This window comes from Morone saxatilis, unplaced genomic scaffold (genome assembly GCF_004916995.1).
Source record: "Morone saxatilis isolate NCDOM2014 unplaced genomic scaffold, NCSU_SB_2.0 Contig24, whole genome shotgun sequence".
NCBI lineage: Eukaryota > Metazoa > Chordata > Actinopteri > Moronidae > Morone > Morone saxatilis.
The window spans coordinates 18,158,917-18,186,449 of NW_023339807.1; the positions used below are offsets into that span (position 1 = coordinate 18,158,917).

The following is a 27,533-nucleotide window of genomic DNA, read 5'->3' on the forward strand; positions in this document are numbered from 1 at the left end:
CAGTCCAAGAGGTCTGTGTAATGGGAAGAGACAGAGATAGTATTAAGTAGAGACAGAATAGACATAGACATTAGAAATCACATGAAAACAGTCACAGCAGAAGAGACCGTGGTCAAAAAGTGAACGACACCCTATATCACAGAGGCTTCAATCCATTCATTCAGCGTTTTCTGTGTCTTGTATGTTTGAAATATTTTTCGAAGTTTGTGCTCATCTATGTGTTGAATGTGTTTCATGAAGCTAAGGTCCATGTAACCCAGTCAACCGCTAGTAAGGAATATAAAACCGTCTGAAAACAAGGCTATAATATGACCTACAGTACAAAAGTTTCAAGTTGTATTGATTCTCAATATTTGCTTTTTACTCAGTTCTCTTGTCTGTAAGCTTTGTTGTACCATCAGTTATTTATAATAAATGTATTATAATGGAAGGGTATAATTAGGGACTTGCTTTCAAAACCTGCTTAAAAAAAATTTCTGGCATTTTGGCCTTTATTTGACAGCCACTGTATACTAGGGAGAGAGAGAAGCGATGACATGCAGCAAAATGGACATTGCGTTTATATGGTCAGCAACTTAAACCCTTAAGCCACACGGACGCCCCCACATTTTATTATTAGATCATATGGACTCATTGTGTCACACTAATCGTAATGGACTAAAGGGAGAGACTAGGAAAGTAATAATAGACACCCTTAAGGGATGTAACAGTTTCACTGGCCAGGTCTTAGCCAAGGTTTCTCTATATACCCTCATTAGTCTACAACAGCAGTGTAAAGCTATGCGCCACGCCGGTTTTTATCGAACTCATCTCACAGTGGTGGAATAAATCCACCAACAGAGGTCCAAACATTAAGTCTCCCTGATCTTTGGTGAGCCTCTTGCATGAATATTAGCTTCTGGATCCCACTGGGTTACGTAGACGCACCATGACAGGCTCACCAAACCCAAAGCTTGTGACTAGCAGTGAGATTAAAAAGAATTATATTTAGATGTAAACCACACAAAGTTATTAGAAATTGTTATGTGTATGTTCAAGTTGGACGCAGTGAGGTTAGATGTTGCTGTGGTAAGGGTTACGGTGGGAATACAAAAGAGGTGAATCCATTAGAATGATCCAAGAAGGCAGGTACTTATTTTATCTTAGTTTGTTTATATATAAACAAATGTATACGTACAATAGGCTAATATTGGCCAATTTAGCGGTCTAGCACATTCACATTACTGCAGACAAACCAGATCTTTGCACTGTGCATGCTGCTTTGTACAATTCAGTGTTCAACCACTCCTGCATCTTTGTCCAATCTCACAACCAGAAACAAGCCTATATCCAGGACAACATAATAATTATTTCAAATATTTTTTTGTTCATACTTATTTTGTAGTTTGTATTGAATCCTTACTACCTGTCCCAATGTCACCATAATTATTTGTTCGATTTTCAGGGTGGCATTTGGTCATGCAAATGCGTTTTGTGTGGCTGTTGTATCAAACTAATTAATCATAGTGCGTTTCTAGAAATTCAGACACAGTCTTTTAGTTGGTCCACCATTACTGAGCATTACTGACTTTGCAAGTTTGGAGTTCAACAAAGCAGATATGTTCCTGCATGTCACACAGTATTGATTGCATACATTGCAGTAGGGTCATCCCACTAGTCAAAAATAGATTTCCATTGAAAACAAATTGCAAAGCAAAAAAGTGTTTTGTGCAATAATGTCAATCTCACCTCCTCTGGGGTCCCAGATGGTGCCAGCTGCACTGCACTCTGGGTATGAGAGTTTGTTTTGTCTGAACTAGTGTGAGAGGGATGGGGGTTTAAGGTTTGTGATGGTGGGGCTTCCCCTTCTCTCTTTATCAATGGCAATTTGTATGTGAGCACTCACCTCTATAGTCCCGGTGGGCACGGTGGATTTCATCAAGTTCTTAACCCCACAAGGCTACAAATCCGGTTACCACTGTAAGTGTTTTAAACTGTTTAAACTATCAAAATGCTCCATGCTGAGTCCCAGGCTGTGTGTACGAGTCACGCCCAGACCACACTGAACCATATGAGTCTAACTGCATTTACGTTACCTTTTACTCTTATTTTATTTTTGCTCCATATAACACCTGCCATTTCCACCGGTTTATCAAACTCCAGCTCTAAGCTGACTCCAAGGGGATTCAGTACTATTGGTTTGTGATAGTCTCAAGTTTTTACTGTTGGTTTTATTGATTCATTTTCATCATTCCTTTTTTCATTAACAACAAGTTAGCAAAATAACTTTTATGTGATTTGACTATCCAACTTTTTATTTTTTGGAATTTTTACAATCAGATTGTCTATATCAGAATCACATTATTACTGTTTTTGTTTAGCCTAGAATTATTATGATTATTATTACAGGATTATAGATTTATAACATAGACATAATGCCTATCTCAGACTGTAATTCTATCATATTTGTAATAACATAATATCAATTAGCATAATGCGTCGTTAGAGGTTTTAGTAAAACTTAAAACGACCATTGTTTTATGCCTTCAAGAAAATGTTTTAAAGTTCAAATGAGAGTGAGGGCCAATTATTGCGAAAAGAAAGACTGATTTAATGAGAGGAGCCTCCAGGCTTACTCAGACAAGCCAAACACCATAAGTGACAACTTTACTCTAAATATACATCCTGGCTCATTTCATTTTTAATTCGTCATGCCATCCTTTCACTTTTCAAGTTATTTCCCCCAAACATCGCGATAACCCGGATTGCCCTCCTTTAACCTTTCTGTCAGTTCTTTTGCTGATTTACGAATATTTTTGTTTTATTTTGTATTAAGTTTTTCGAGACTTTAAACAATGTGATAACCTGTAATTGGTAGCCTATAAAGCTCCAGTAACAACGCCAAAAATCAGATAGCAATATGTGCAAAGAGAAAAGTTATCTAACGCGTTATTAACTGGAATCCAGACATGCGTAAAAGTTACCCGAACTTTTAAAGAAAACGCTCTCTATGGAAGCTCCTCATTTAAACGTATATTGCGCACAACGTTGTGCAAAGTGCGGACTTTTAAACCTCTTGCCTTCATCTCATTTCTTCCTGCAGCACATTTCCCTTGCTGGATCTCACTTCCTACACACAAACAAATCACACAAACGAGTGACCCAAGTTTGCTGCCATAGAAGTGTATTAAGAATAAAACATAAGCAATAATCAAAAGATGTTCCGCTTATAGAAACATTAGCTCACTAATTGATACTAGCGCCTACTGAAAGAGACCTACAATTGATTTTTATCTATCGCGGTTGCTTGCCTGATGATGATGATCACCGACTGGAGGTTTATTTTCCATTATATGATCAGAGGCAGTCAATACCGCTCAATAACCCCCCTCCTCTCTCATCTTCAGTGCCGTAATGTATCCATGCCGAAGAACCCATAAATGATTAGAATATTCCATATTCATAATCTGAACATACATTGATCCCATAGAGAGAGGCACTCAAACTGTTTTAAGAGCGTATTTGTCCTGTAATTATGGGGATAATAAACATTACAACATTATAACAATGATATTAAGGTGGGCGGAGGGGGGAGAAAAGAGTTGAGGCTTTTTTTTAAAAGAAGGAGGAAGAGGAGGGAAGTAAGGAAGGAATGAAGGAAGGAAAGTGTTTGAATTATTATCCTGTATATGCCTGAGTGGACATGAGACAGAGAGTGAGGGTGGGGGGGGCGATATGGCGAGTTGTTGGAGAAAAGATGAGAGGTGAGCCCGAAGGTGGAGGAGAGAGAGAGAGAGAGAGGGAGGGCCGATGATGAATGGATGGAGAACAGGGATGAGAGACGGAGCAGCATGAAAGAGTATATGCGGTGCGCGGTCCCGCTCCGAGGATGATGAAACGTTAATTAAAGTAAACGAGCTACCTGAGCTCCCCGGCTAACCCCCTGTCACACTCTGTCAGGAGACAGAAAGAGGGAGGGAGAGGGAGGGAGGAGGAGGAGGAGGAGGAGGAGGGTGGAAATTTGACTGAACAGGAGAGAAGTTGGATAATCCAGCTGTGGCTTTAGTTCAAGGTTGATTGCTGTCACAGTTTCAGGAGTCAGTGGCGGACCACATGCAGCAATTATCAGCGGGTCGAACTCTGACACCCCGTTTTATTCATGCACACATTTTAATTTAAGTCAGTTTGGACTTTTATGATCATATTCCTGCACTCCTGATTACATTTCCTATTTGTTTTAGTTGCTTGCAGGGCGTCTGGAGGAGTTTCTTGTACAGCATCTTCGTTTGTCTTGCAGAAAACTGAGCTATCTGCTGCATTGTCATTATATACAAGGCATGGGAACTTCACGCAATTTTAAAATGAATTTATCAGAGGCGGCGGATGCACCAATATGCACCCATCAGTGATTACAAAACAACATTTTGACCAAAGAATAGGACCTAATTTCCTAAAATCTATGTTCCAGCCCTGTGTTCCTCCTCTTGCGTGTAAATACTAAACCTTATTTCCCGTTCAGTCCACGCAAAGTTTATCCGCCAAGATCACCTTTGTTTCTTTTTAATGCTCATATTCATTCAATTAATCTGGGCTCTAATTCGTTTATATATTTATTTACTCGGTCTCGCTATCACTCTCTCCTTTTTTTCATCTCTCTCCAACGATTATCCTGGCGTCTAATTAGAAATCGATGGAGCTGGGCCGGCGGGTATTTGCAATGTGTTTGTGGACGTTGAGAACAATTCCCCGGACAGAAAAGACTGAGAGAAGAAAGAGAGAGGAAGAGGAAACGCTACACTACACTGCACTGCACTATGCACACACACACACACTACACACATATTCATGAACAACCGGCCTTAACTGCTTGCAGCTATTCTTCTTTCTAAAAAGCAGTAGGCTAAGTAAAAAAAAAAAGAATGGAAGGAAAGGAAAAATGAAAAGAAATCCATTTTTTTAACGACGACGCCAGGATTTCAGCAGTAATTGTTGAGGAGTGTTTCCCGTCTTTTGGAAAACAAACAAACTCGAAGTGGAAAAGCACTTTTAAATGTGATGGCCTGCATGCTAACCCCAGCCCGTGCTTTGCCAGAAAGTCGAAGGAGGCCATTCATCCAGAAAGTTCTAACATGGATTCAGCTGCGCTGGATATAAATGCAATTATTATTATTATTATTATTATTATATTATTATTATTATTATTATTATTATTAATGTGATTATAATTCAATGCATATTAATTAAGCATTTAGGGCCTTTACGAGTTGTGTTAGTAAACCCCAAATGTGTTTCTTTTATTTTTGAAGGGATGTGTCCTAAGATGAATCCCAAAACGTTCAGAAATGGTATGTTTTAATAGATTTTCCCCCCCAAGAAGTAATTAAAAATTTCCTTTGGGTTGTTTGGTGTGTGTTGATGGTGTCAACCTTCCACCAAATTTCCGAAATTCCTTGCATCTTGCTCTTTCAAACACCTGTATATATGAAAGGGAAGTTTGAAAGTTTGGGTGGAATTTTGTTATACGTTTGAGTTGGACTGTGGCACACAATTTTTTCTTCTTCTTCCATTGTCACCATCTTCCACCATCCTTCTCCCTTATTATGTTTATTATTCATCAATCCTTCATTATCTTCATCTTCTTCCCTGGATCGCGTCACCTGCCCGTCCGCCGGTGTCTGTTACTCTCAGCCGGAGTCCGCTCTCTCCCGCCGCGTCCCGTGGAGACCGAGTCGGTATATGGAAGCGACGGTTAGCGCCATTACCGAGCAATCGAACCTAACCGGATTAAAGCAGCTGCCAGATGAGAAAAGAAAGTGTTCCAACCAAGGTGAAAAAAAAGAGAAATGTGGAAGAGAGCTCGCACTGGTTATTAGTTTCAGCTTTTACACAGCGGTGTTGTTTTTACAAGTCTGTGCTGTGCGTTTTATTGGCTCGGCCCATAATCCTGTTTTTCAGACCGCCCTGTTTCTCTTCTGTTTTCTGTGTTCATCATCCCAAACCGAGATGCAACAACTTTCCTGTCTGTGTTTGGTGTGATGTGTGAGAGAGTGGTGTGAGACTCTTATATGGGTGCACCTAGTCCAAGGAAGTTCATATCGGAAATACCAGTGTTGGAGTTGTCAACCCCACCCTCTGCAATGATGAGGAAAACCTGATAACTTGCTTTTTCTCGTTGTTGCCTCACATTTCTCAACCCCCTGTGATGCTTTACTTGTGCCAAAACCATCAGACTGGGCTCCTGGTGGTGTGTGTGTTGTGTGTGTTGGTGTTGGGTGTGTGTGTGTGTGTGTTGTCCGTGCGCATTGTGCATGGTGTGTGTGTGTGAGAGTGTCTTTGTTGCTCTGTTGCAGTATAGCAGTAAGTCATATTGAGGCTCCATCCCTTGCAGTTTTCCGTCAGTCTGTCTTTCCGTCTTGCCGCTCATTAAACGTCCCTCACACACACCCACACACACACGACCACACACTCACGACTCTCTCTCTCTCTCTGATCTCTCTCTCCTCCTTCTTCTTTTTCCTCCGCCCTCACGCTCCCCTTGCCCGGTGCTATAATGATCGTGAAGAAATGTGTTAACAAAACTCGCTCTCATCCGCAGATCAAACCATACGGACGAATCTAAAGACTTTGGAGAGAGGAAGAAGAGGCAGAGAAGAAGCGAGTGAAGAGAGAGAGAGAGAGAAAGAGAGATAGAGAGAGAAGGGGTACGACGCAGAGGGGGTAGAGGCCCTATAATTTTTAAAAATTCTCTGTGTGTTATTCTCCTTTTTTTTTTCTCCTCATGCGTGAGTGTGTGTGGTGTGTGGGATGTCTGCCTGTATCCTCCCTTTGGTAATACAATATCTTTAAGGCCCACCAAACAACTACTGTGTCTCACCAGTTAATACATGAATAATGCAATATTGATGTCTCCTTTGTCTTGCTATAACGCCAATACTGGGCCCATTCTGGCTGGACACACTAACATGGCCGATAGGTGTCCCTGCACTTGTAAAAGAATTAGTGTGATCCTGTAATAAATTTTAGAGGGATGCATACACAAGTATCAATCCTAAAGGAATAGTATGGAAAGGTCAGTGGAAACCAAAGAGTAAAATACTCCCAAATATCATCAGGTCGACTTTCAGACTAAGTATTCAGCACTAGAGACACACAACAAGTCCAGATTGGACGTGATTATTATTGCCTGTCTCAGTCTTGAGAAAAGGTTGATGATCTGTGTAAACACGAGGATAACAAAACAGGACTTTATGTTCTACCCCAGGCAAGGTCTATATGTTTAGAAATATCTTATCATTTTGCCACAATAACAAAAAAAGGCATTTGATAATTCCTAAAAGCGTAAAATCTTATAATTGTACAAAAAGTGGCATCCCCAACTTTCATGCTATTTTTACATCATATCCAGGAAAGTGCTAAAAATTAATGTGACGTATTCTGGAGAAATGCTGAAGCCATTTTACCAGTAGTAAATGTACCTGTTGGTTCAGGGTCAAGTGAGAGAGCTTTGATCATGTGCCCATCATGGCCTGCAACGTTTGCTATTCAAAGAAAAGACCATTAATTTTTATATAATTAGTCAAAATCTTGCCGAGAGCAGGACCCTGTATGGAGTGAGGGCTTTTATTTTTAAAGAGAAGGATAATTGACTCCCCCCCCCCCCCACCCCTTGTGTTTATGAACAGAGGTCCCAACGGTTTCACACGGAAGGAGAGAGTTGAATGAAACATTAGAGAAGGACAGGATGAAGGAACATAAAAAGACGAATCATTGACACAGAAGGATAGAAGAGATCGCAGTTAGAAGCCAAGGAAGGGGTAAAGGGTAGGAGAGGAGAGGAAGAGGAAGGGAGGCAGACCAGACGGGCAGGGGGAGCGATTATAGCCAGGGTTTATGTATGACTATTATTGAAGTCGGTGGTGACTTCCTTAGTGGTTAATTCGGAAGTGAGAGCAATAGAGAGAGGTAACCACTGACCAGAAGGGAGGGTGGGAGGGTGGGAGGAATAGGGGAGAAGGGGGGGGGATAAAGAGAGATATAGAGGAAGCAGGATGAGTAGAGGGAGAGAGAGAAGTGCCTTTCTTTAGGTAAAAGTGTGGAAAACAGGACACTATTTTGTAGGGAGTTGTGTTGCAGTTCTTATTGACTAATAAGGGCTCTACTGTGTTTAAATTTACTTAATTAGAAAAATATTTTAATTTTTTTACTAAAACACGGAAGTGACCATAAAGCATTTCTATTACACCAGACTAGGGGTATATTTTATGATTTATGCTGTACTGTGCATAAACAAATATATATTTGTTATGTGTTATGTGTTATGTGTTATGTGTTATAAATGTGCAATATGGCATCCGGTGTAGTGACCTCTGGAGGTCAAAACTTAGACTGTAAATGGTCAAACTCATTGTTAGACCTCTGTAATAAAACTCCAATAACACAAATCCTATATAGACTCACAGCGTGTGGAATTAGGGATGGATTAAAGAGAGTACTGTCACCAACAGTCACAGCTTTAGAGCATTTTCAAATCTATTGTATTCAAATATGTTTTTCAGCTTGGGGTCTCTAAACATGACTAATGTGTAAATTAAAATTAAATCAATTCAGAATTCAGTTTATAAGCAGTTGTCTTGAAATTTGGAAAATATTAGCTTTGGTTTTTGGGCTGTAAGATGGGGCTTGTGTTCTCCAGGATCCTAAACAGAACATTATACAGGAAACAGGAAACAACAATATTGGTGTAATTTTTATATAGTGTGTGGAAGTAATTTATTATGACCTCAGAACCTCTATTAATATTATTATTATTATTATTATTATTATTATTATTATTATTATCACAACAATGTTTCTAAGGGACATTTTTAGTTTCCCAATACAGAACTATAGTTGTTTTAAGCAACCTGCTCTCACATACTAAACAAACTTAAACATTTCTGATGCTTTTTATAAACTGCTCTTTCTCAGACATTGCAGCCACCTCCCCTCTCTCTCTCTCTCTCTCTCTCTTTACTTCAATACACACATAAACTGGCACTCACAGACTTCTCTCTCTCTCTCTCTCACACACACACACACACACACACACACACACCTCTTCCTTCTCTTATAGGCGTGAAGTTGAGCCCATAGGACACTCATCTGCTCTCTGGGAACAACAGATGGTTTCCTTGTTCTGGCTGTGTCACCTTGTCTGAGGAAGTCAAAATCAAAGAGCAACAACTTGGACTAGGAAGCAGGGTGGCGCGCGTGCGTACATGCGCGTGTGAGGAAGAGTTGTCGTGGAGGACCTCTGTTGTGACTATAGATGGACTGGACATTATTCTAAACATGTCCAACTCATGTTTCGTTAGTTATGCATCCCTCATAGTTTGTTTGCTGGTAGGATATCCTGCAGTCAAATTCCTAAAAGCTGCGCGAGTGCGTAGGCTACGTGGGTTTTGCGTAAATGTGTGTGTGTGTGCGCGCGTGTGTGAAGGTCAGCTCGCCGGCGCAGTTTCTTTTCCTATTTCTCTTCCCTCTCGCGCAGGTTTTGATCTCTCAGCCGCAAGATCAAAGGCGCTCTCTGGCTATTAGTCAGCGCGAGCCATTGATCCCTCATCGATCCACGCGAGACACAGCCGCCCCGTGAACACCGCGCGAGGCTCCCCAAAGCTCCTCCCGCGCGTCCGGAGAGGGAGAGAGAGAGAGAGAGAGAGAGGGAGAGAGAGAAGGAGAAAGCAAAGGAGGGAGGTGGAGCAATGTGTGTGTGCGTGCGTGTGTGTGTATTTTTCTACTGGCGCGGGCAGAGCCAAACTCGAGCTTTTTCTTTGCCGCGGGACATGAAACAATGAGGCTCGAGCCGGTTTTAATAAAGCGCGCTTTCCCTCCTTTCAACTCTGGCGCGAGGCGGACGAGCCGGCAGCGGAGAGCGATCGATAATTAATGACGATGAATAATTTAACCCTATCGATTGATACTTTTCTCTTCATCCTTTTTTCCCCTTCTTTTCCTTATTTTCTTAAGGCTGGCGTTCCATACCATACTAATACCGTTTTCACGCGCTCACATCCTCATCTTCACTCACCTCTTCTTAAACCTGTTGGACTTCTCCGCCTTTCATGAAAGGGTGAAAAAAAAAAACAAGTTTCCTTATTTATCAGAAGCTACAGTAGTCTATTTATGACCCGAACAGCAGTCTCGACTTCACCTGACTGTAGGAATCATTAAAACTTCTCTACATGAATCAAACTGGCCTTTAAAGGATACCGCTGGTGATATTCTGTATCATTCATGTAGTCAACAAATAGCCTACAGTGAAAAGACCAAAACCAATTTGAGCTGATCCTATGAAGGAGTAGTAAGTCTGTGTTCCTATATGTGCCATAGACCTCTATTGTTAGCCAAAAAAAAAATATTAAAAAAACACGTAAATGAGCATCACTGGTGCAATGAGTTACATGTCCCTTCATGGCCACTGTAGTTTATCCTCCTGGTGCCAGAAACACTCACTGGGGCACCAAATGTTTAATAATCAGCAGCTGAAAATAGTCCCAGACAAATTGCTCCTGTTTATTTGCTAAAAGTGCTTCTGTTGTTTTACGCAATTACTCGGCCTGTTTAATGAATCAAACTGTGTATTTGTGACACATTTTTAGGTGTGGAAATCTTCTGTAAGGACAAATGGGCGAGGGGCTTAAGGATTAACGGATTAACACGTTGCCTGTTTGGGTCTATTCATGGGATTTGTTGTCAAGAAGAACAACTTGAGCCTTGAACGTGACTGTCTGTTATTGAACCAATTTATTGTTTATTGTGGAAATATTTTTGTAACATTTCAGCTGTTTCAATTATGCACTTAGTGGTCATATGGATGGATTTTATTAAAACATATATTTTAGGACCTCTTCTCCATGTTCTCGCCACTTTAAACACCACACTGGCCTCACCAGCACTACACCCACCCGTGTAGTATATGTTTCAAAGGGAATTTCACTGAAAGATATTCTGGTTTGGCAGCTCTGTCAGGTGATAGCCTGTCTCTCGGTGTGAGGGACTCAGTATTAGCTTTGCTCCTGCCGTGTGGGGTAATGGGCGCTCTGTGGGAGAACGAGCAGTCACAGAGCCTCAGTACTCCTGTAACTATATATCTTGGTTAAATACACTGCCAGTACTGCACCGCTGTCAGTTCTTGTTACAGTGGTGCACTGATTTCTCACTCTTTCATATGACAGTATGATCGGTATACAGAGTTCAAGGTACAAAGGAGTGAGCATGTGGAAATGTAGTTGGCCAGTCTAATGTTTGTGAATGCAATAGTTTTATAGTGTTTTCAACAATTGTTATACTGTAGTTGTATTTACTAATTCAAGGTACAACAAAAGTGAAAATAACTAATTATAACACAGTTTAAAGATGTTAAAAGAGGGACGTAAAACCTAATGTCTCTGCCTCTGATGTGGTTGTCAGTGATTAAACTGTTTAAATTGACTCTGCTGTGTTGCAGGAAGTTAGTCTTACTAACAAGAATGTGTTAATATATTTGATTATTAAACATAAATGAATAAATGTTAACATATTTGTTTTTCAACTGCATTTTATTTGTCAAAATTCAAACTGTGTTAATGACAATTATTCAATAGATTTGAAGCAATACACAGAAAAAAGAAAAAAAAGTTGGTTAAAAGGATTTTAAAAAATGACATTTGAAGCAACTCAATTTAATCAAGTCTGGTGTAATTTAAATGTTTACTCTATTAAAGTTGGTTAAGCTCATTTTTTAGTCCTACAGCTACTGTATATCATTGAGTTTTCCTAACTCAAAATCAAGAAGTTCACAAAACTAACTTAAAAGTGGATTGGTAAGGTTTTTGAGTTACATTTAAGTAACAGTTGTTACATTGATATTTAAACCAGAACTACATCAGTGCCCATTTAATGACTTAGATTTATTCCAGTCTATTCTTATTCCAGTGTACTTTGTATAAAATACCAAAAAAGCTCAATGTTTTAAATCTTATTTCATAAAAACTGGCCCTATTTTTTCATCCGTTAACTACAAGGACAACTAATTGGTTGCTTTGGGGTTAAAGTTAGAATATTTTGATTAAGCTAAGTGGAGGTTCATTTAGTTGAGGATAAGGTTGTAAAGTTTCTTGTAGTTTAATAAAAAGTCCACAGAGTCGAAAAGTCTTGCTACAAAATGTATGTCTCATCACTTGATTCTTATACTGATACATATGGAAGAACCATTCTTATTTATTTGTACAGAAAAGTAGGACTTTTCTGTGCAGGCTAGATGGATATTCACCAGTATATTTCTGTCTGTGTAATGCTATATGTTTTTAAAAAGATAAACCATTCATTATTTATCATGGATGACCTATTGGAAATGATATTTCATAATTTAGACAAGAGATTTAGCTAATTCAGAATGATTATAGGCCACTATAGCATTCACTTTTCTCTTTAACATTTGGATGGACAGGTTCTTTTTCCCTCTTCCTGGACAAACCCTCCCTCTCCCTCCTCCTCCTCCCCCTTCTCTCCTCTCTCTATCCCCTCCTCGTTTCTCCTCTCTCCTTCTTTCCATCTCCTCTAACAAACCCATAGCAGAGTCCCTCTGTTCTTCCACCCTGAGGCTGACCAGTGTGTCAGAGCTAACCAGGGAGAGGAACAGAGAGAGAGGGAAAGACAGAGATAGCGGGAGAGAGGCAAGTAGAGAGAAAGGAAGAGAGAGAGAGAGGGTTCAGTTGGGCCTTTTTCAGGGGCAACCGAAAAAAGGAAGATGAGACAGATGTACAGAGCCTGTTTCATCTAGTGGAAAAAGAAAGCGGGAGAGGCCAGACTCTTCATGCCTCTCATATTTTTCTATCTTTTTATATCGTGACCCATCACTCTTTCCTTCTTTAGACAACACTGGAGACATAATGTTGCCTGAATGTCAGGCTGCCCCCCTTCCTCCCTCTACCCCAGTCACTCTGCAGAATTTCAAAACATAGTTGGTACTACTGTATATTCCTCACGCTGTTTCCTTTTCACTCCCGTCAGTGGCCCACTAACCTTGGCTCCACAACTACACTAGTTCTGCTGACGGGCCTCGTCCTATAGATTACCAACCTTGTTGCAAACTTTGTGCCAGAAACCAGAACATGCACACCAGCAGATAGAACTGACAGCCTAATGTTGCATCATGTTTGTAACTACAAGTATTGACTTTAATTTCATGTCTTTCCACATTTTTAAAAAAGACTCTTAACCCTACCCTTATCCTAATTATGATCATACTTACCAAGGATTTTTTTTTTTTAATCTCAGAAGGTTTATTCCAGTCAACAAAAACAAGGGAACATTATATGACTATTAAAACAAGCAACAAGCTGTATTTCTGTAGCACTTTTCAAAACAGAAGTTACAAAGTTCGACGAAAAAGACAAAAGAAAAGAGAAGTACGACAAAGAAGAGACACAGACATAAGAACAAGGAGACAAAAAGTATAAACCACATACAGATAAAACAAAGGGGTTTAAAGCTGCTATAATCAATACTTGTATATTAAGAAATGATCAAATCCGTAATTGGAAATGGGTCATGTAGTGATAAATCTTCAGCTCTATGAAGCATGTTAGTATCATTGTTTGTTTTTTTATTGTTCCCAACTGTTGTGGTTCCCTCTCACCGCTCTCATCTCATTTCCAGATGCAGCAGGCAGCTTCATCAGCCCAAAAACCCCACCCCAGCAACAAACGACAGACAGTTATCAACTAGCTTGTGAAGAAAGTGGAACATTTAGCAGCCAAATAGCCATGTACTTTGCTCAGGAGTTGAAAGGAAGTAAATATTGGACTTAGATTGACCAAATAGCCAGAAACATGACTCTAAATGAATGCTAATGTTGCTTGGCTTGATGTGTAAATAAGCAACTGGGAGCTAACAAGTTCACCGTATCAACTTGGTGGTGATCATATTTCAATTTGTGTCCACAGCTTACTACCAAGTAGCCAAAAAAGTCACATATTGCAGCTTTTACAATTTAACTTTCTGTGATTTTGTTTGTTGTTTTTAAAGTTGAGCAGCATTATCAGCAAATGCACAATCACCTTTTAGCCTTGACCATACATAAGTGTGTGAGGGCTTTGTACTGTCCTAAAAACACAGGAAAGACTGTCCCTAAAACCAGCACACTCTTTCAAACTGAATTATCAAAAGCCTCTGAGTCATCAACACACCAGAGGTTTTCTAAAACTAGTGTAGGCTTACACTCACAACATGTGGAGGAGCACAACTGAGGCTTCCTTTGAGCGGTGAAGGTGGTATTGTGTATATTTACCATTGTCACTGGTAACTGTGTGATCCATCATCCACCCTGGGTTTCATAGGTGGCCTTTTGTGGGATAGAGGTCCTTTGTTTGGACTGTTGTGCCCACAGTCGATCTGCAAAATAAAATGCATTTGTGTTTTTGTCTGTGCACATCTCGGGTGCTACATCACTACCACAACATCTTTAGTAAACAAAGTGCATTCTGTCTTTCAGCTCGGTGAGATGTGTGTTAGTGTGCCTATATTGATTCAGTCAATATCTATGGGCTCCATGTCTTATTTTGTGTGCTGCTTCTCACTGTGTGAGTGTACGTGTGTGTCTGCTACCTGAATACCTGTGTATTTGTGGCATATCTGCTTGAGACTGTGTGTTTACTGTGCATGTAAAATCCATTACAATCTGTGAGCGTCTGTATCTGACAGTCTGTGCATGCATGTGTGTGTAAGAGTGTGTGCGTACGAGGAACAGTATTCCCTGGGCTGCTAGTTATAATGTTTCTGGGGGTGATGGGGGGAACTTGAAAGCCCTGCGCTGCCCAAATCAAAACTAACAAGGAAATGATGGGGGCTCCTTTATCTCCTCTCTGGCCTGGGGGGCCGAGGGGGGCGAGAACGGGAGACTGGGGAGGGAGGGAAGGTGGAGGAGGGAGGGTAGAGCGGGAGGGGAGGAGGAGGAAGAGGAGAGGGGGGGGCAGCCTGGCTTCCTCTTTGATTTGTAAAAAATGCATTACCTCCGAAATCAAACGGAAAATTACTGCGCCGAAGCAAAACACACAGAGCAGGAGAGAGGGAGAGAAAAGGAGATGGGTGGGGTGGGAGGGAGGGGGAGAAGACAGTGGATAGGTGTGTGTGTGTGAATAGAAAGGAGGTGGGATAGAGGAAAGGAGGATTCACCTGTATAGATACACTGTTGGATAGGAAAAGGGAGGATGGATATAGATATAGGCGGATGCGTAGGTGGTATGAGAGGTAGCTGGAGAAACCCTGACAGATATGAGTGCACATTCTCGGAGGAGACGAGCTTATACATGCTGTGGACCACGAGAATATGGCAAATGAAAGAGAAGATACAGTATTGATGACCTGTAGCCCACAGGGAAGAGGAAAACTTATAGATTACTACCTCGAACACAAAGAATATCCTATTTTCTAAAGTCTCATACCAGTCTCTGCTGAGGCCTTCAGTCAGATGTACAGGTTAGATATCAGCATTTTATTAGAAAGACATACGTTTCGAAAGAGAGCCTTCTAATCGTGCAAAGGCCAATGTGTGTTTTTGATATCCTGCTGGTACACTAAATACAAAATGATCTGTTACAGGCTACGTGCGGTATAGTTTTGTGGAGTCCCACGTGAAAATGAGGGGCTTTCTGCAAAGCTACAACTCATAGCGGTTATTTGAACCCTCATGATAACTTTGTCTCATTATCGGAAAGTGAGTGTAGGCAGAGACACAAGACAGAGAAAAAGATGAAAAATAAGAAATGATAACATGAATGATAAGAAGAAAAAAAATATGTGAGTGAGATAGGATGAATGCCAACTCTATATTTGAAGACAGAAGGAGCGGCTTGAAAACAAGAAAGATGAAGAGAGGGAGGAGAGAGTGAGAGGGGCCACAATCCAAAGGCTAGAAGCAGGGTGAGAGCGAGAGATACATAGATAGATAGATGGATAGAGAGTCGGTCAGAGAGAGAGAGAGAGAGAGAAATGCCTGGAGTTAGCAATAATAATTTATACAAACACACCTTAATAATTCACGTTCCATTTCAATGCTGGAGGGAAAATCCAAAATTCACAGAGCATAATTAAATAGAGGCAGAGAGTGAAGGGAGAGATAGAGAGGCCAGCATTAAAGATACCAGTGTAGCAGCAGGGCATCTCTTCCATCTGAGCTTTGTAAAACAACCCTGATGAAACTGTGATATCCAAACTAGATCCCGTCCCCTTGCTCGACATGGAAACAGCGAAATCTCCTTACCTTCTCCTGTCAGCAGATGTCTATATGCATTTATTTAGGAGACATTATTAGGTGCAAGTTAATAAAGCAACCTCACTCACACGGGCACACGTTTTTGTTTACGATGTGTTCAGATCGCCCGCTCGCATACAAAAAAGAGCATGAAGCAATGGATAGGAAATCAACAGTTTGTTTAAGGCTTTCATGCACACCTGTGGTGCTTTCACTCAACTGCGTTGGTAAAAATAAAGATAATGACAGTTGAGATATCAAAAAGAAAAACTAAAATATCCATTAGGGTTTAAGAGAGATATTTGAATCACTGCTGACTACTACTACAGCTGTATATTTTACAAATTTTTTGGGCATTTGTGATATCAAACATGGCCATATTTTTTGGATGAGTTCTTCCACCACTGATAATTAAACATTATACACTCACTTTATACCAATGTACTGGTAGTTTATTTGTGTCAGAAGTACCCAGCCGGCATGAACTAAGACACCAAATATATCGTTATTCAGTGATGAAACATTTGTCCGTAAAGAACAGCTTATATTTGCGAAGCTCCTTTGCAGAAACACAACTCAAGTCTTTTATAATCTTCCAACCAGAAAGAAGTCAGTAAAGATTAAAGACAAAGCCCTTTCTCTTCTGGACCATTAAACTTACCATTGTATCTGAACATAACTTTGCACATGGAAATCTTTGGCTTAATGTGCAGTTTTTAATTTTAAAAAACTCCCCCGAGGAAAACCCAAGCCATATTATATATTAAAATGTCAAATTTTTAATGTATTTCATGGCTCAACTTTAAGTTGGGTTTTCAAAAGTCTATTTAATTCCGCCGGTTCATAAATGCACTATAGGGATGTCCACCATGTTGCATCAGACACAGCCTCAGGTGGCCACACAAGATAACATCCATCAAACACCTGATCTCCACCAAAGACATATGAAACATAACCTTGCCATATTTCATATTGATTTAAGGTATGTTTTTGAACTCATTTTGCGCCCTTAGACCCTTGTGCAATACTTTCATTTTCAACAAAGTTTACACTCTTCAACTTGCTGAAATAAACATGCTGGGTAGCAACTACTCTTCTATTTTCATTTCATGTTCAAGTTCATATGCAAAAAGACAAGTATTGTCATTGTTGACTGACCTTTCCCTCTATGCCATCTCTTTGTTTTGTTTCAGGTGTTGTGGAGGCATGGACTGTAACTGCGTCAGTGATCTGCTGCTCCCCCCGGTGCCTGCACTCTGGACGCCAGGTCAGTCCCATCATCGTGCTCGTGCAATTGGTGTAGATTCTTTGTTCCATCTCTGTGCACACCTCTAAATCTAGACACAGGTCACGTGTGTGAATTGAGTGTAACCAGACAGCCAAAACAAGCCAATTCAGTCATGATAAAACATAACCACCATCATCAAAATCACAGTCATACATGTTAAAATCCATCTCAAAATTACACATTGGTAAACAAATTCAGTCTCTGGTAGTAATTGGTTGTATGTGTAATGTTTTTACGAGGCTACTTAGTGCCAGATTCACTTCAGGATGAGTCAGAAAAGCTACTTAACTCCATCTCTGATGTGCATACAGTCGGCTTTTAGAATTCAGGCCTGAGCAGCATCAATCAGATCTCTCCCAGCAAGCTGTCATCATCCCACTGACCAATCTGTTGAGGCTAGAGGGCATTAGCGCAGACTAACATTGCTCAAGGCATGTGCTGTGATATTAAACACATCATCCCTCACCTCCATCACTCATCAGTCATTCAGACAGCGATCCCCCTCGGCAAGCAGTGGGACAAATGACAGGCCCTATCCTCATCCTCCTGTCTTTCCTGCTCCCCTCTGCCCAGGGTTCGCCTTCCCAGACTGGGCCTACAAGCCTGAGTCGAGCCCCGGGTCCAGACAGATCCAGCTGTGGCACTTCATTCTGGAGCTGTTGCAGAAGGAGGAGTATCAGGGGGTGATTGCCTGGCAGGGGGACTACGGAGAGTTTGTCATCAAGGATCCAGACGAGGTGGCTCGGCTGTGGGGGATAAGGAAATGCAAACCTCACATGAACTATGACAAGCTGAGCAGGGCACTGAGGTATGTGTTTGAATGTCAAGCAATAACACTGATAGTATCAGATAAATCAAGATGTTTATCACACCACAGTTTACATAAATTGTTTACTCTTGTTTGACTGAATCCTTACTTACGTCTCTCTTTTTTTATGTTGGTTTAATGGAAAGATAAAGGTGGGGCTTTTCCTGGGGAACGTCAATACGCTCAATTTCTCCTTATCTGTGGACATCCTAATGGAAAGTTCACCATTGAGCTGCCAAATAAAAAATTCAATAGGGATTTTAAAATTAAGCCCCAGTGTGAAATTGCTTGGACTTCTTCTTAAGAGTGGGGAATAGTGAAACTGCTCGGCACCAAACTTGCCGAAGGTGATTGAAACAATATTGTTCGCCCTCCATACCTTCAGCAGTTTACACCCCCAACCACACACAGTTTTTCTTATGCAAATGCACACTACCCCTACTTGTTCTGCTACCCCACCCCCCTCCCTCTGCTTTCCTTTGGCCTCTCGTTAATGGGGGCTGTCGTCAGACTCTAATTGTTATGAATTGGCTGGGGCCACAATTAGCCTTCTTAATTAGCCTCGTTTAATTGCTCAATTAAGGGCCACGGCACAATTGCCACGCAAAGCAAAACACGTACACATCATTGCACCGGGTGCAGCCACTGTGGATACATGCTGATACTTACACGCTGCTATGTTTGTTGATATAGTGCGTCTGCATAATGAGCCAGTGCACACCAGTATTTAATGCTGAGGTTGTCTAATGCATTCTGTATTTGGTGCATTTACTGTGGTCACTTTAAAACAAAGAAATCCAAATGCTCAAAGAAATGCTTTCCGAGATTTAAACTTCTATCTCGCGATAACACATTCACAGGTTTTTCAATTTGCAGAATCCCACTCCCCCCCCGCACGCTCCCCCACGTGAGCACTCAGCTTCTTTACCTGAGCCAGATGGCTCCATGTTTTGCCTTTACTGTTGATCATCCTGGCAGACTGTACATTGTGACACCTCAGTGGGTGGCACAGGAAACTGGCATGACGGCGGCTCGACATGCCCAGCGGGAGACACCTGAGGTCGTTACCATGGAGACTTCTCTTGTTGTCCCACCTCAGTGTAAATGTGCTTTGCTGTCGGAAACAGTGACAGCTTCTCAGTGTCATTTACATTTACACATCACCTGGACTGCATATCATGTTTCAGAGTCAAACTGCATCTGATGATTCAAATGAAATACCACACCCATCCTACAATTTTGTAAATCTTGTTCACTTTAACTGTGACGCATTTGTGTGTGTTTATCTGAATAAAATCAGTCTGTTTACTTAGTAGAAATATACTTGGTTTCTCATTTTAAGACACCAGTATTTTTCAGGATCATCATAGTATATTTTAATTTATTTTAATGCCATAATTTATACATTAATAAATAATACCCACAATCTACCAACATTATTTTCTGAATTGATGAACGGGGTATTTTCTGTTGTTTTGTTGTAATGTTAACTGTTAAGGAATTTGGCTTTTTGACTTTTTGTCTGTTAACAGCTGAATAAAATTTCCCTTTAAAGAACATATTGTATTGAATCAAGGCAGCCAGACATGAATTGATTTGAGGAAAGAGGAGATGAATAAAAACAGTGGGAAATCAGCATAGCTCTCACCCTACAGCGCTGAAGTTGTTTACTTATTCTTTTCGGTTAGCGATGAAACACAAAACCTTGATGTGAGCATTATATTAATCCTTCCCTCCTCTTTTCCTTTTCCCCTTCCTTTTTCCTTTATCCTTTATCCCCTCACTCCATCCCTCCTTCGATATCCTCTCCTCCTCCTTCACAGGTATTACTACAACAAGCGCATTTTGCACAAAACCAAAGGGAAACGTTTCACCTACAAGTTTAACTTCAGTAAGGTGGTGTTAGTGAACTACCCCATCCTGGACATGGCCAACTCTCCCTTCTTTCTGGCCCAGAACCACTTCAACGGGGGCTCCACTGCACCAGACTGCAGCCCAGAGGTACGAAGGGTAGGATGAAGGGACTGGGAGAGGGTGGGATTGGTAGAGGGATATATTTTGTAAGATAAATATGCAGATAATGAAATGTCAGTCACATAGAAAATAAAGAGAAATTTACAGTCTGACACACTGAAATTATAACCATGTTATCATGTCTAGCAGGATACACAGGGAAAAAGGAGGAGAAATAGCAAGACGCAGTGCTCAACTCCTTAATTTTTTATTAATAGTGATTTAATTCAGGTAACTGAAACCCATTTTACTCTAGTGATTTTACTGTTGTATTTCTCAGGCCCCTGCTGTGCATTCGCTTTTTACAAGAGAATGGGTGGTATTCATCATGTCTATCTTTTATTCACTTTCTAATGGTGATAGTAAGAATGCTTATTATTTGCCCTGAGAGATTGTAAAAATTTAACAGAGATAAATTGTACACACACAGCATGAGGGGAAGCATGAAGAAAAAAGTCCTAATTTAGTTAACAAATAATGTTATGACTTCACTTGTGGATCTGTAAAAGTGATAAGATATTTAGAGAAAATAAAACAATGAACAAATCAATTTAAATGTTTTAATTTCTACACTACATGATAGATGTACAATGCTGTATTTTTTTTAACTTGGATGTGAGTGCATCATTTTATTTTAAACAACTAGTGTCCTAGAAAGTGCACGTAAGTTGAAAGTACAGTAAAAGAGAATCATCCATCATTTGTCTGTGCTATCCTTAAGATGGGATAAGGAGACACCGACTCTGAAGGAGACGGTGGAGGGGGACGGTTTTAACTTGTCCTTAAAATAAAAGAAGACATTATCCCCTCCTTCTCTCATCCCCGTCTCCGATGGCGTATCCATCTGTCATTGATTGAAAATGAAAGAAATAGAAAGCAAAGGGGTCGCGTCAGATCAGATCAATGGCGGGTCATTAATGCGGTTTGTTAAGCAACACAGATCTCGCAGCTTGGGAGTACAGTCTCGCCTTTCAAACTTGGGGCTGCGGGGTGACAGATACTATTGATTCAAAGTCCTGCTAGGGGAAAAGAATCCCCCCTTTGTCCCCTTGATTCCTGAGGTTCAACTGTTCCATTTATTTTACCTTGCCTCCTTCTCCTTCACAAATTTTACACAGAAAAAAAAAAGTACGTGCACACACCGACACACACAGCCGCCCTACATCCTGAATGGATGTCATTCTCTCACATCTCTCAGTCCTGTTCGTCCTGTGTCCCTTCACACAAACAGACCCACAATCCCTCTCTCTCCTTGTCATTTATCCTTTGTGCCCACGATCTTAATCGCTGGTCTCCATTTGACTCTGTACTCTTCCTGCCTTTGAGTTTCTGAGCTTCTGCGTCCTCCTACCTCCCTTTTTACCCCGAGTCCCATGACACCCCTTTTTATCCTGTCCTTGCTGCGACTCTGTCACTGTTTGCATCACACTCTGCAGGGTGCTGCCGTCAAAATATGACTTTACCCCTCACAATGCAGCAGCAGCATAAGGGCGGATTCATAGGAATATGTGTGCTCTATTTAGGAAGTACACAAACTCGTTTTAATCTTTTTCCACTTTTGTTTTCTCTGTCTTTGTCACTCAGGCTATACAGTCCCTGTTTCCTCGTTTGCCAGACTCAGGCAGGGGAACGTCCCTGTTTGATCGAGGGACCACAGCACCAGGGCCCGAAGGAGACAAGCTGAGACTGGACGCATTCCCCTTCCTCAGTTCAGGTGAGCTAATGGAAAGAGAAACCTGCTAGTGCAAAAACAGGATTCTTTCAGTATCCCAGAGACAAAGCCTTCTGCACGAGGAAAAAATACAGCTTGTATAGAGGGTGTATGAGGCCTATAGGCTGTGTATACATAGAAAACAAACCTGCTTAAACAAGGGCAGGAAGAGAAGGTAGAGGGGAAGAGGAGAGCAGGGAGAAGAATGAGGATATGGGGAAGACATGAACATTTATTGTTAAAGGAAATAAGAGAGATGGCTGTCCCATCGCAGCCCGCAGTGAGGCTGTGCTTCAGGTGAGAGAGGCCAGGTTAGCTTGTAAATTATGCATATCAGCGGTGGTAAGAAACAAGGCTGGTGAAATCATCCACCTTTTTCAGCATGATTGTTCGCATTTGTCCTCTTTTTTTCTTCTTTTTTTTTCTCACCGTCAACAAAAGCAGCACTGATTTATGTATGTTTGCTTGACGGTATACATAAATCTGCCTTTGTTTGTACTTCTGCACATGATATACGTGCATCAGAATGTGTACGAATGTGCAGAGCCAGAGAAGCATTGTGTAAACAGATGTACTCACACACACACATGCACTCCTCATCACACAACCTGCCCCCCCCCTCTCCCCACTCTGTTTGTCCTCAGGTCCTATTCCCCCCTTCTTCCCTTCTCACCCTCCTCTCCCTCCCATGTGTCCCCGCTGTCCTAATCCCTTCCCAGGCAGGAAGGCCCTAATTGAGGGTGCAGGCTTCAGTTTGTGGCCTGTGGGCGCCCATTACTGTGTTTTCATAAGCAAGTGAGGCCTGCCTGACTGATTCAATATTCATGTGTCTGCCAGCTACTCCTGGCCCAGCACGCAGAGACTTCACCACTGTCAAATTAGCCCTGCATAGTAAATAACAGAGTGAAAGAGAGAGAGAGAGAGAGAGGGAGAAAGAGTGTGAGGAAGACTGAGAGAGGTGGAGGGAGCAGCTGAGAGAAAGAATCTTTGAGTTGGTTGTCAGTTGGAAGGAAGTACAGTAGGTTGCGAGGCAATGCTTTTGTTTGTTCATTAAAATTGAATTCCAGCATCACCTCAAATTTACTCCCTTTTTCTGTTATCAACTGACGCTTACAAGGAACTGAATTCAAATACGGTGCAATATTTAATCTGCCACATCTTAAGGTTTTTGCTTAATCTGAAATGATACAGTGACATGTCAAAACATCGGGGGGTGAGGGGACAGGAGATCGACAGTTTGCAAGTTTCCTTTCTGTCAGTCACTTAACCTCTGGAAGTACACAGACTCGGGTGTTGATGCATTCTTTATAATTTCTCGGCTAGATGTTTCAGCAAGGTGACTGTCACGACTGTGATGATGTGCAGCCAAACCAGAGGCAGCATGTCTCCGGATATTTCTCTTTTTATACATAGAAGTAGTCCAGAAGACGTAAACTCTGCTTGATTAGTTGTTTGATTTTTTGTTTTAGTTTTCACTGCAGTGTACGATCTTTGTGTTCACATCTGTTTTTCAGCACTATGAAGTACTACACAGTACTGGCATGCATAAATGAACCATCAGGTTTTTGTTAAAAGCAACCGCGCCAGAATTGGCCCCTGTGGCTTCTGATTAGAATTGCTAATATCGTTGAGCATAATTAGTGAACATTCTTGGATGTTGTATGTCAAGAAACCTTTGGCCCTTCTGAGAGCTAACCTCCATCTCTGGATTTTCTCTATCCTAGGTGCCCCGTGCTACTCCAAACCCCCATCCCTGCTGGGCCCGTACCCGCGCAACCCACCCTTTGACTACCCCTGGGGCTTTAACCCCTACCTCCCAGGGGCCTTCTCTCTCAATAACTGCCCCAAACTGCCCCCTGGCTCCCTCTACCCCTCCCAGTTTTACCCCAACCCTTTGCAGAGCAGCCTTTCCCAGCTGCCTCACCCCTTCTCCTCCCTGCTCCCCCCAGGGGAGGCAGGTGCGGGTGAGAGGGGAGCAGCAGGGCAAACCGGAGGGACAAACGGCACGGCGGGTGGTCAGCCAGTCAGACTCTGCCTGCCACCCTACCCAGGGAGCCTGTCACTGGGTCGGACGGACATCGGGGCGTCATTGGGGGAAAGGGAAAGGGTGGAGGCCAATCCTCCAGGCACGGGGCTGAGTCTGGGGCTGGGAGCGGTCGGCCTGGGAGCCGGGACTGGCACAGGCCAGCAGAGCCCTACAGAGAGGAGAGGAGGGGTGAAGCAGGACCCAGAGTCAGACTCAGACCTGGAGATTACAGATCTGAGCGACTGCAGCTCGGACAACGAAAACGAGCATGAATTCAGCATCGGGAAGGAATCCAGCCTGGCGAACCGATCACAGATAGTGTTGGATGGAAAGAAAGGGAGCGTGCTGCCACCCATCTCCTCTCTCCCCCCGACAGTGTCCCCACATCCTCTGAAGAGCCTGATGCCCATCACTCCTCCACCCCCGTCCCTGCCTCCGTCACTTTCCCCCTCCATGGCTCTGCATGAAAGACACAGGGAGACAGAGACTCTCAAAATGATACACAGCTAATACATTCTCTCCTGCGTCCACCATCTTGCCCGTCTGTGCTCTGATAACTCTCTTTTTCTCTCCTTTCTTTTCTCTGAGACACTTTTATGCTTTAAATTGTCAACTCCCCCAATCAGTCTTGATAAATACTTTTTCAAGGAAAGGCAGTTATGTTCTTTACTTCTAAAATTACTGTTTCCCTGTTTGCTGTGTACGTTTTTAACTTGCCTACAGTCCATTACACTACCGACTTGTCCATTTTAGAATATATGAGGCGTACAGTTTTTAGGGTATCGGCTGTCTGTATCACCATCTTGTTCTTTCTGTTTTGATCTCTCACACCAAATGATCGCTCCATGGTTTCTAGACTTGTTTTACGCGTTGCCAGCAGTACTCTACAATTTGCTGTCTGCAGCCGAGCTATGATAGAAGGCAGTGAGGTGGTAAATTACAACACAGCAATGCCTGCCTTGACAAACATTAACAAACAACATCCCTATACTAACAGAACAGAACAACAAATAATGCTCAGATCGATCCAATTTTACAGATTTGTTCTGTAATTCTTGAGATTTGGACTATATGTAATCACTATGACTTTAAGACATAGTCGAATACTGCCACCTAGTGGTCCTTTCAGTCAAGTCTCCTTCTATGAAATCATCTCATCTCCTTAATCGTTGGAGTAAAATTGTTGGCCCTAAGTTTCTTTTGCACTTACTTTTTATATGATATTGTTTCTTGGGGGTTAATTTAAATGTTAAAATCCATATTTCTAATAGTGTTAACTGTGATAGTCTGTGAATATTTATTTTGTCCTGTGGTTCAAGTTTTTCCTGCACATTTTCTTAAAAGGAAAGAAAAAGAGAGCAGAGGGAGCTGGACCAATCTAGAAATTTGTATGAATATTTCTGTGTATATATTTTATTATGGTGTACATTGCATTTAATTATTATTCACTATGATAAGATTTAGCTGTATTGTTGTGATTTAATTCAGTATTTAAACATGTTGGAAAAATTATAAGCTTAGGTGTATCAAAGTTTAAATTATTAATGGCAGAAGATCTGCACTCTGAAGATGTTTTTCTATGATGAGGACAGAGTTCACACTGGGAATTGTCTCTGATTTTCTCAACCCCAATTAATTGTGCCCTTTGGTCATTTTTGCCAGATGCCCAACCTATAAACCCTTTGGGGTTCAAAAATATGCCGGTAGACTTATTTTTATAGTTAGCATTCACTCAGTGTAACTGTACTGTAATTAGTCTAATGTGAATAATATTGGTCTTTGCATTTTCTTTTTTTAAATCCTCCCCCTAAAATCTGTTTTGATTATTTTTCAATCAGTGCTTTTTGTCCATGCCAGCAGCAGGGCAATTAGGTTTGCTTGAGGACATTAAACAGTGGGGGGAAAATATTCAAAAACTGTTTATCTTTGCTCTACCAGATCTAATGAAACAACATCCCTTCTCCAGTTTCTCAGCACACAGTGAACACTAAACCATATTGTACAGCTTCATAGCCTTTATAGCCTATGGTTTGTCAAACAGTGGCGGTATACGATTAGTTGTGAAAGCTCTATTGTAAAGTTAATGTAAAGCTCTATGTTTGTTGAGTTGCTACAGGAAAGGCCTCCAGTCACCTCCATGTGGAGTACACTAACTAACAGCTGTAAATACTGTTTCCTTTGTGTGTGTATGTGTGTGTACACATCCAAAAATGACAATGCAGTGGTTTTACCTGTCATCTCTCTTTGTTTTACTGTAAAGAGGAAAAATGGAAAGTGCAAAAAAGAAGAAAAAAGATTAATATCTTCAAAAGCAATAAACATTATTCTGGATAGTGAACTGTTGTTGACTGTGAGTTTGTTTAGCAGATTTATTTTGGGACACGGAGCAACAAAACGTGAGATTCTTCTGTCAAATTTCTATCATAATGTTTTAAATTCCGGTTTCCACCACATTTTCTTTTGCTACATTATTTGTTAACAAACCTTAATAAAACAGACATAGTCTCTTGGACACCACAGTATATTTAAATATTCGGAATTAAACTACATTTTTCTATCTGATCACTTTATATCTCCTGTAGTTAGTATATTAATATATAAAAATTAATATGTGATCACTGATATCTGCCAAATTTAAATATTGGGTACTGAGTCAGAATCTTGTTTAGTTTTGACAATAAAAACAACAACAAAGTTATTAAAAACTGCACTGACACAAATACTGATATAATTCTAGAGCAGTGTTGTGAAGAAATGAAGCAATCATAGCAATCAATTGATACAGATTTCTATTAAAACAGTTCATATTTTTGACCTTGTTTAATTAGATTAACACAAGTATTAATTGAATCAGAAAATGGCTGATAAAAGTAATATATAGAAGGTGTTTTACAAGTTGCTCCTTATTTGGTGTGTTATTGTTTTTTCTGTTTTTATGCAACAGTTTGGTGAATACATGCACTCTTCTTTTTACATAACAATGATGATGAGGATAGTTATAATAACAATAACAATAATACAGTCTGTATTACATCACATTCCAATACAAAAACACTGACTGTAGATCTGTATTTTTGGGCTTGTTTTATTTTATTATAGGCCAATGCCATCGCTCCAATTAATGGTAGAAACAGCAGTTTATTAAGCACATGTATAATACATTTTGACATAAAACAGTCAGAACAGTATCTTTTTCTTTGCCACCTCTGACATCTGCAAACCTCTAGCTACTAATCAGGAAATGACTGGTTTTGAATGTGTATCCAAGGTGTGAGACAGCACCTACAGATATCTGGTAAGTCATATCCTGAGTGAGGAAGGCATCCTTCAAAACCCTTACATCCACAACAGACACTTCTCTGCAGTGTCTGAACATACATACTATAAAGGGCACGACCGAGAAACGTTTGTACATGACCTTATGAGCTCAACTATCAC

At 41.0% G+C, this 27,533-nt stretch overlaps 1 protein-coding gene across 1 annotated transcript; it reads left to right on the top strand.

Annotated features, from left to right (window-relative positions):
- The first annotated feature begins 17,455 nt into the window (after window positions 1–17,455).
- On the top strand, window positions 17,456–24,605 carry erfl1 (Ets2 repressor factor like 1). The gene is made up of 5 exons (XM_035672962.1): window positions 17,456–17,516; window positions 18,111–18,345; window positions 20,169–20,355; window positions 21,943–22,072; window positions 23,794–24,605. Exons 1-5 carry the CDS (start codon window positions 17,456–17,458, stop codon window positions 24,603–24,605), a joined length of 1,425 nt encoding a protein of 474 aa, XP_035528855.1.
- The last annotated feature ends 2,928 nt before the right edge of the window (window positions 24,606–27,533 follow it).

Coding starts and splice junctions, on each gene's coding strand:
- erfl1 (XM_035672962.1), top strand. CDS start 17,456: ATGGACTGTAACTGCGTCAGTGATCTGCTGCTCCCCCCGGTGCCTGCA. Junction 18,346..20,168: donor AAGCTGAGCAGGGCACTGAG/GTATGTGTTTGA, acceptor CCTCCTTCACAG/GTATTACTACAACAAGCGCA. Junction 20,356..21,942: donor GCAGCCCAGAGGTACGAAGG/GTAGGATGAAGG, acceptor TTTGTCACTCAG/GCTATACAGTCCCTGTTTCC.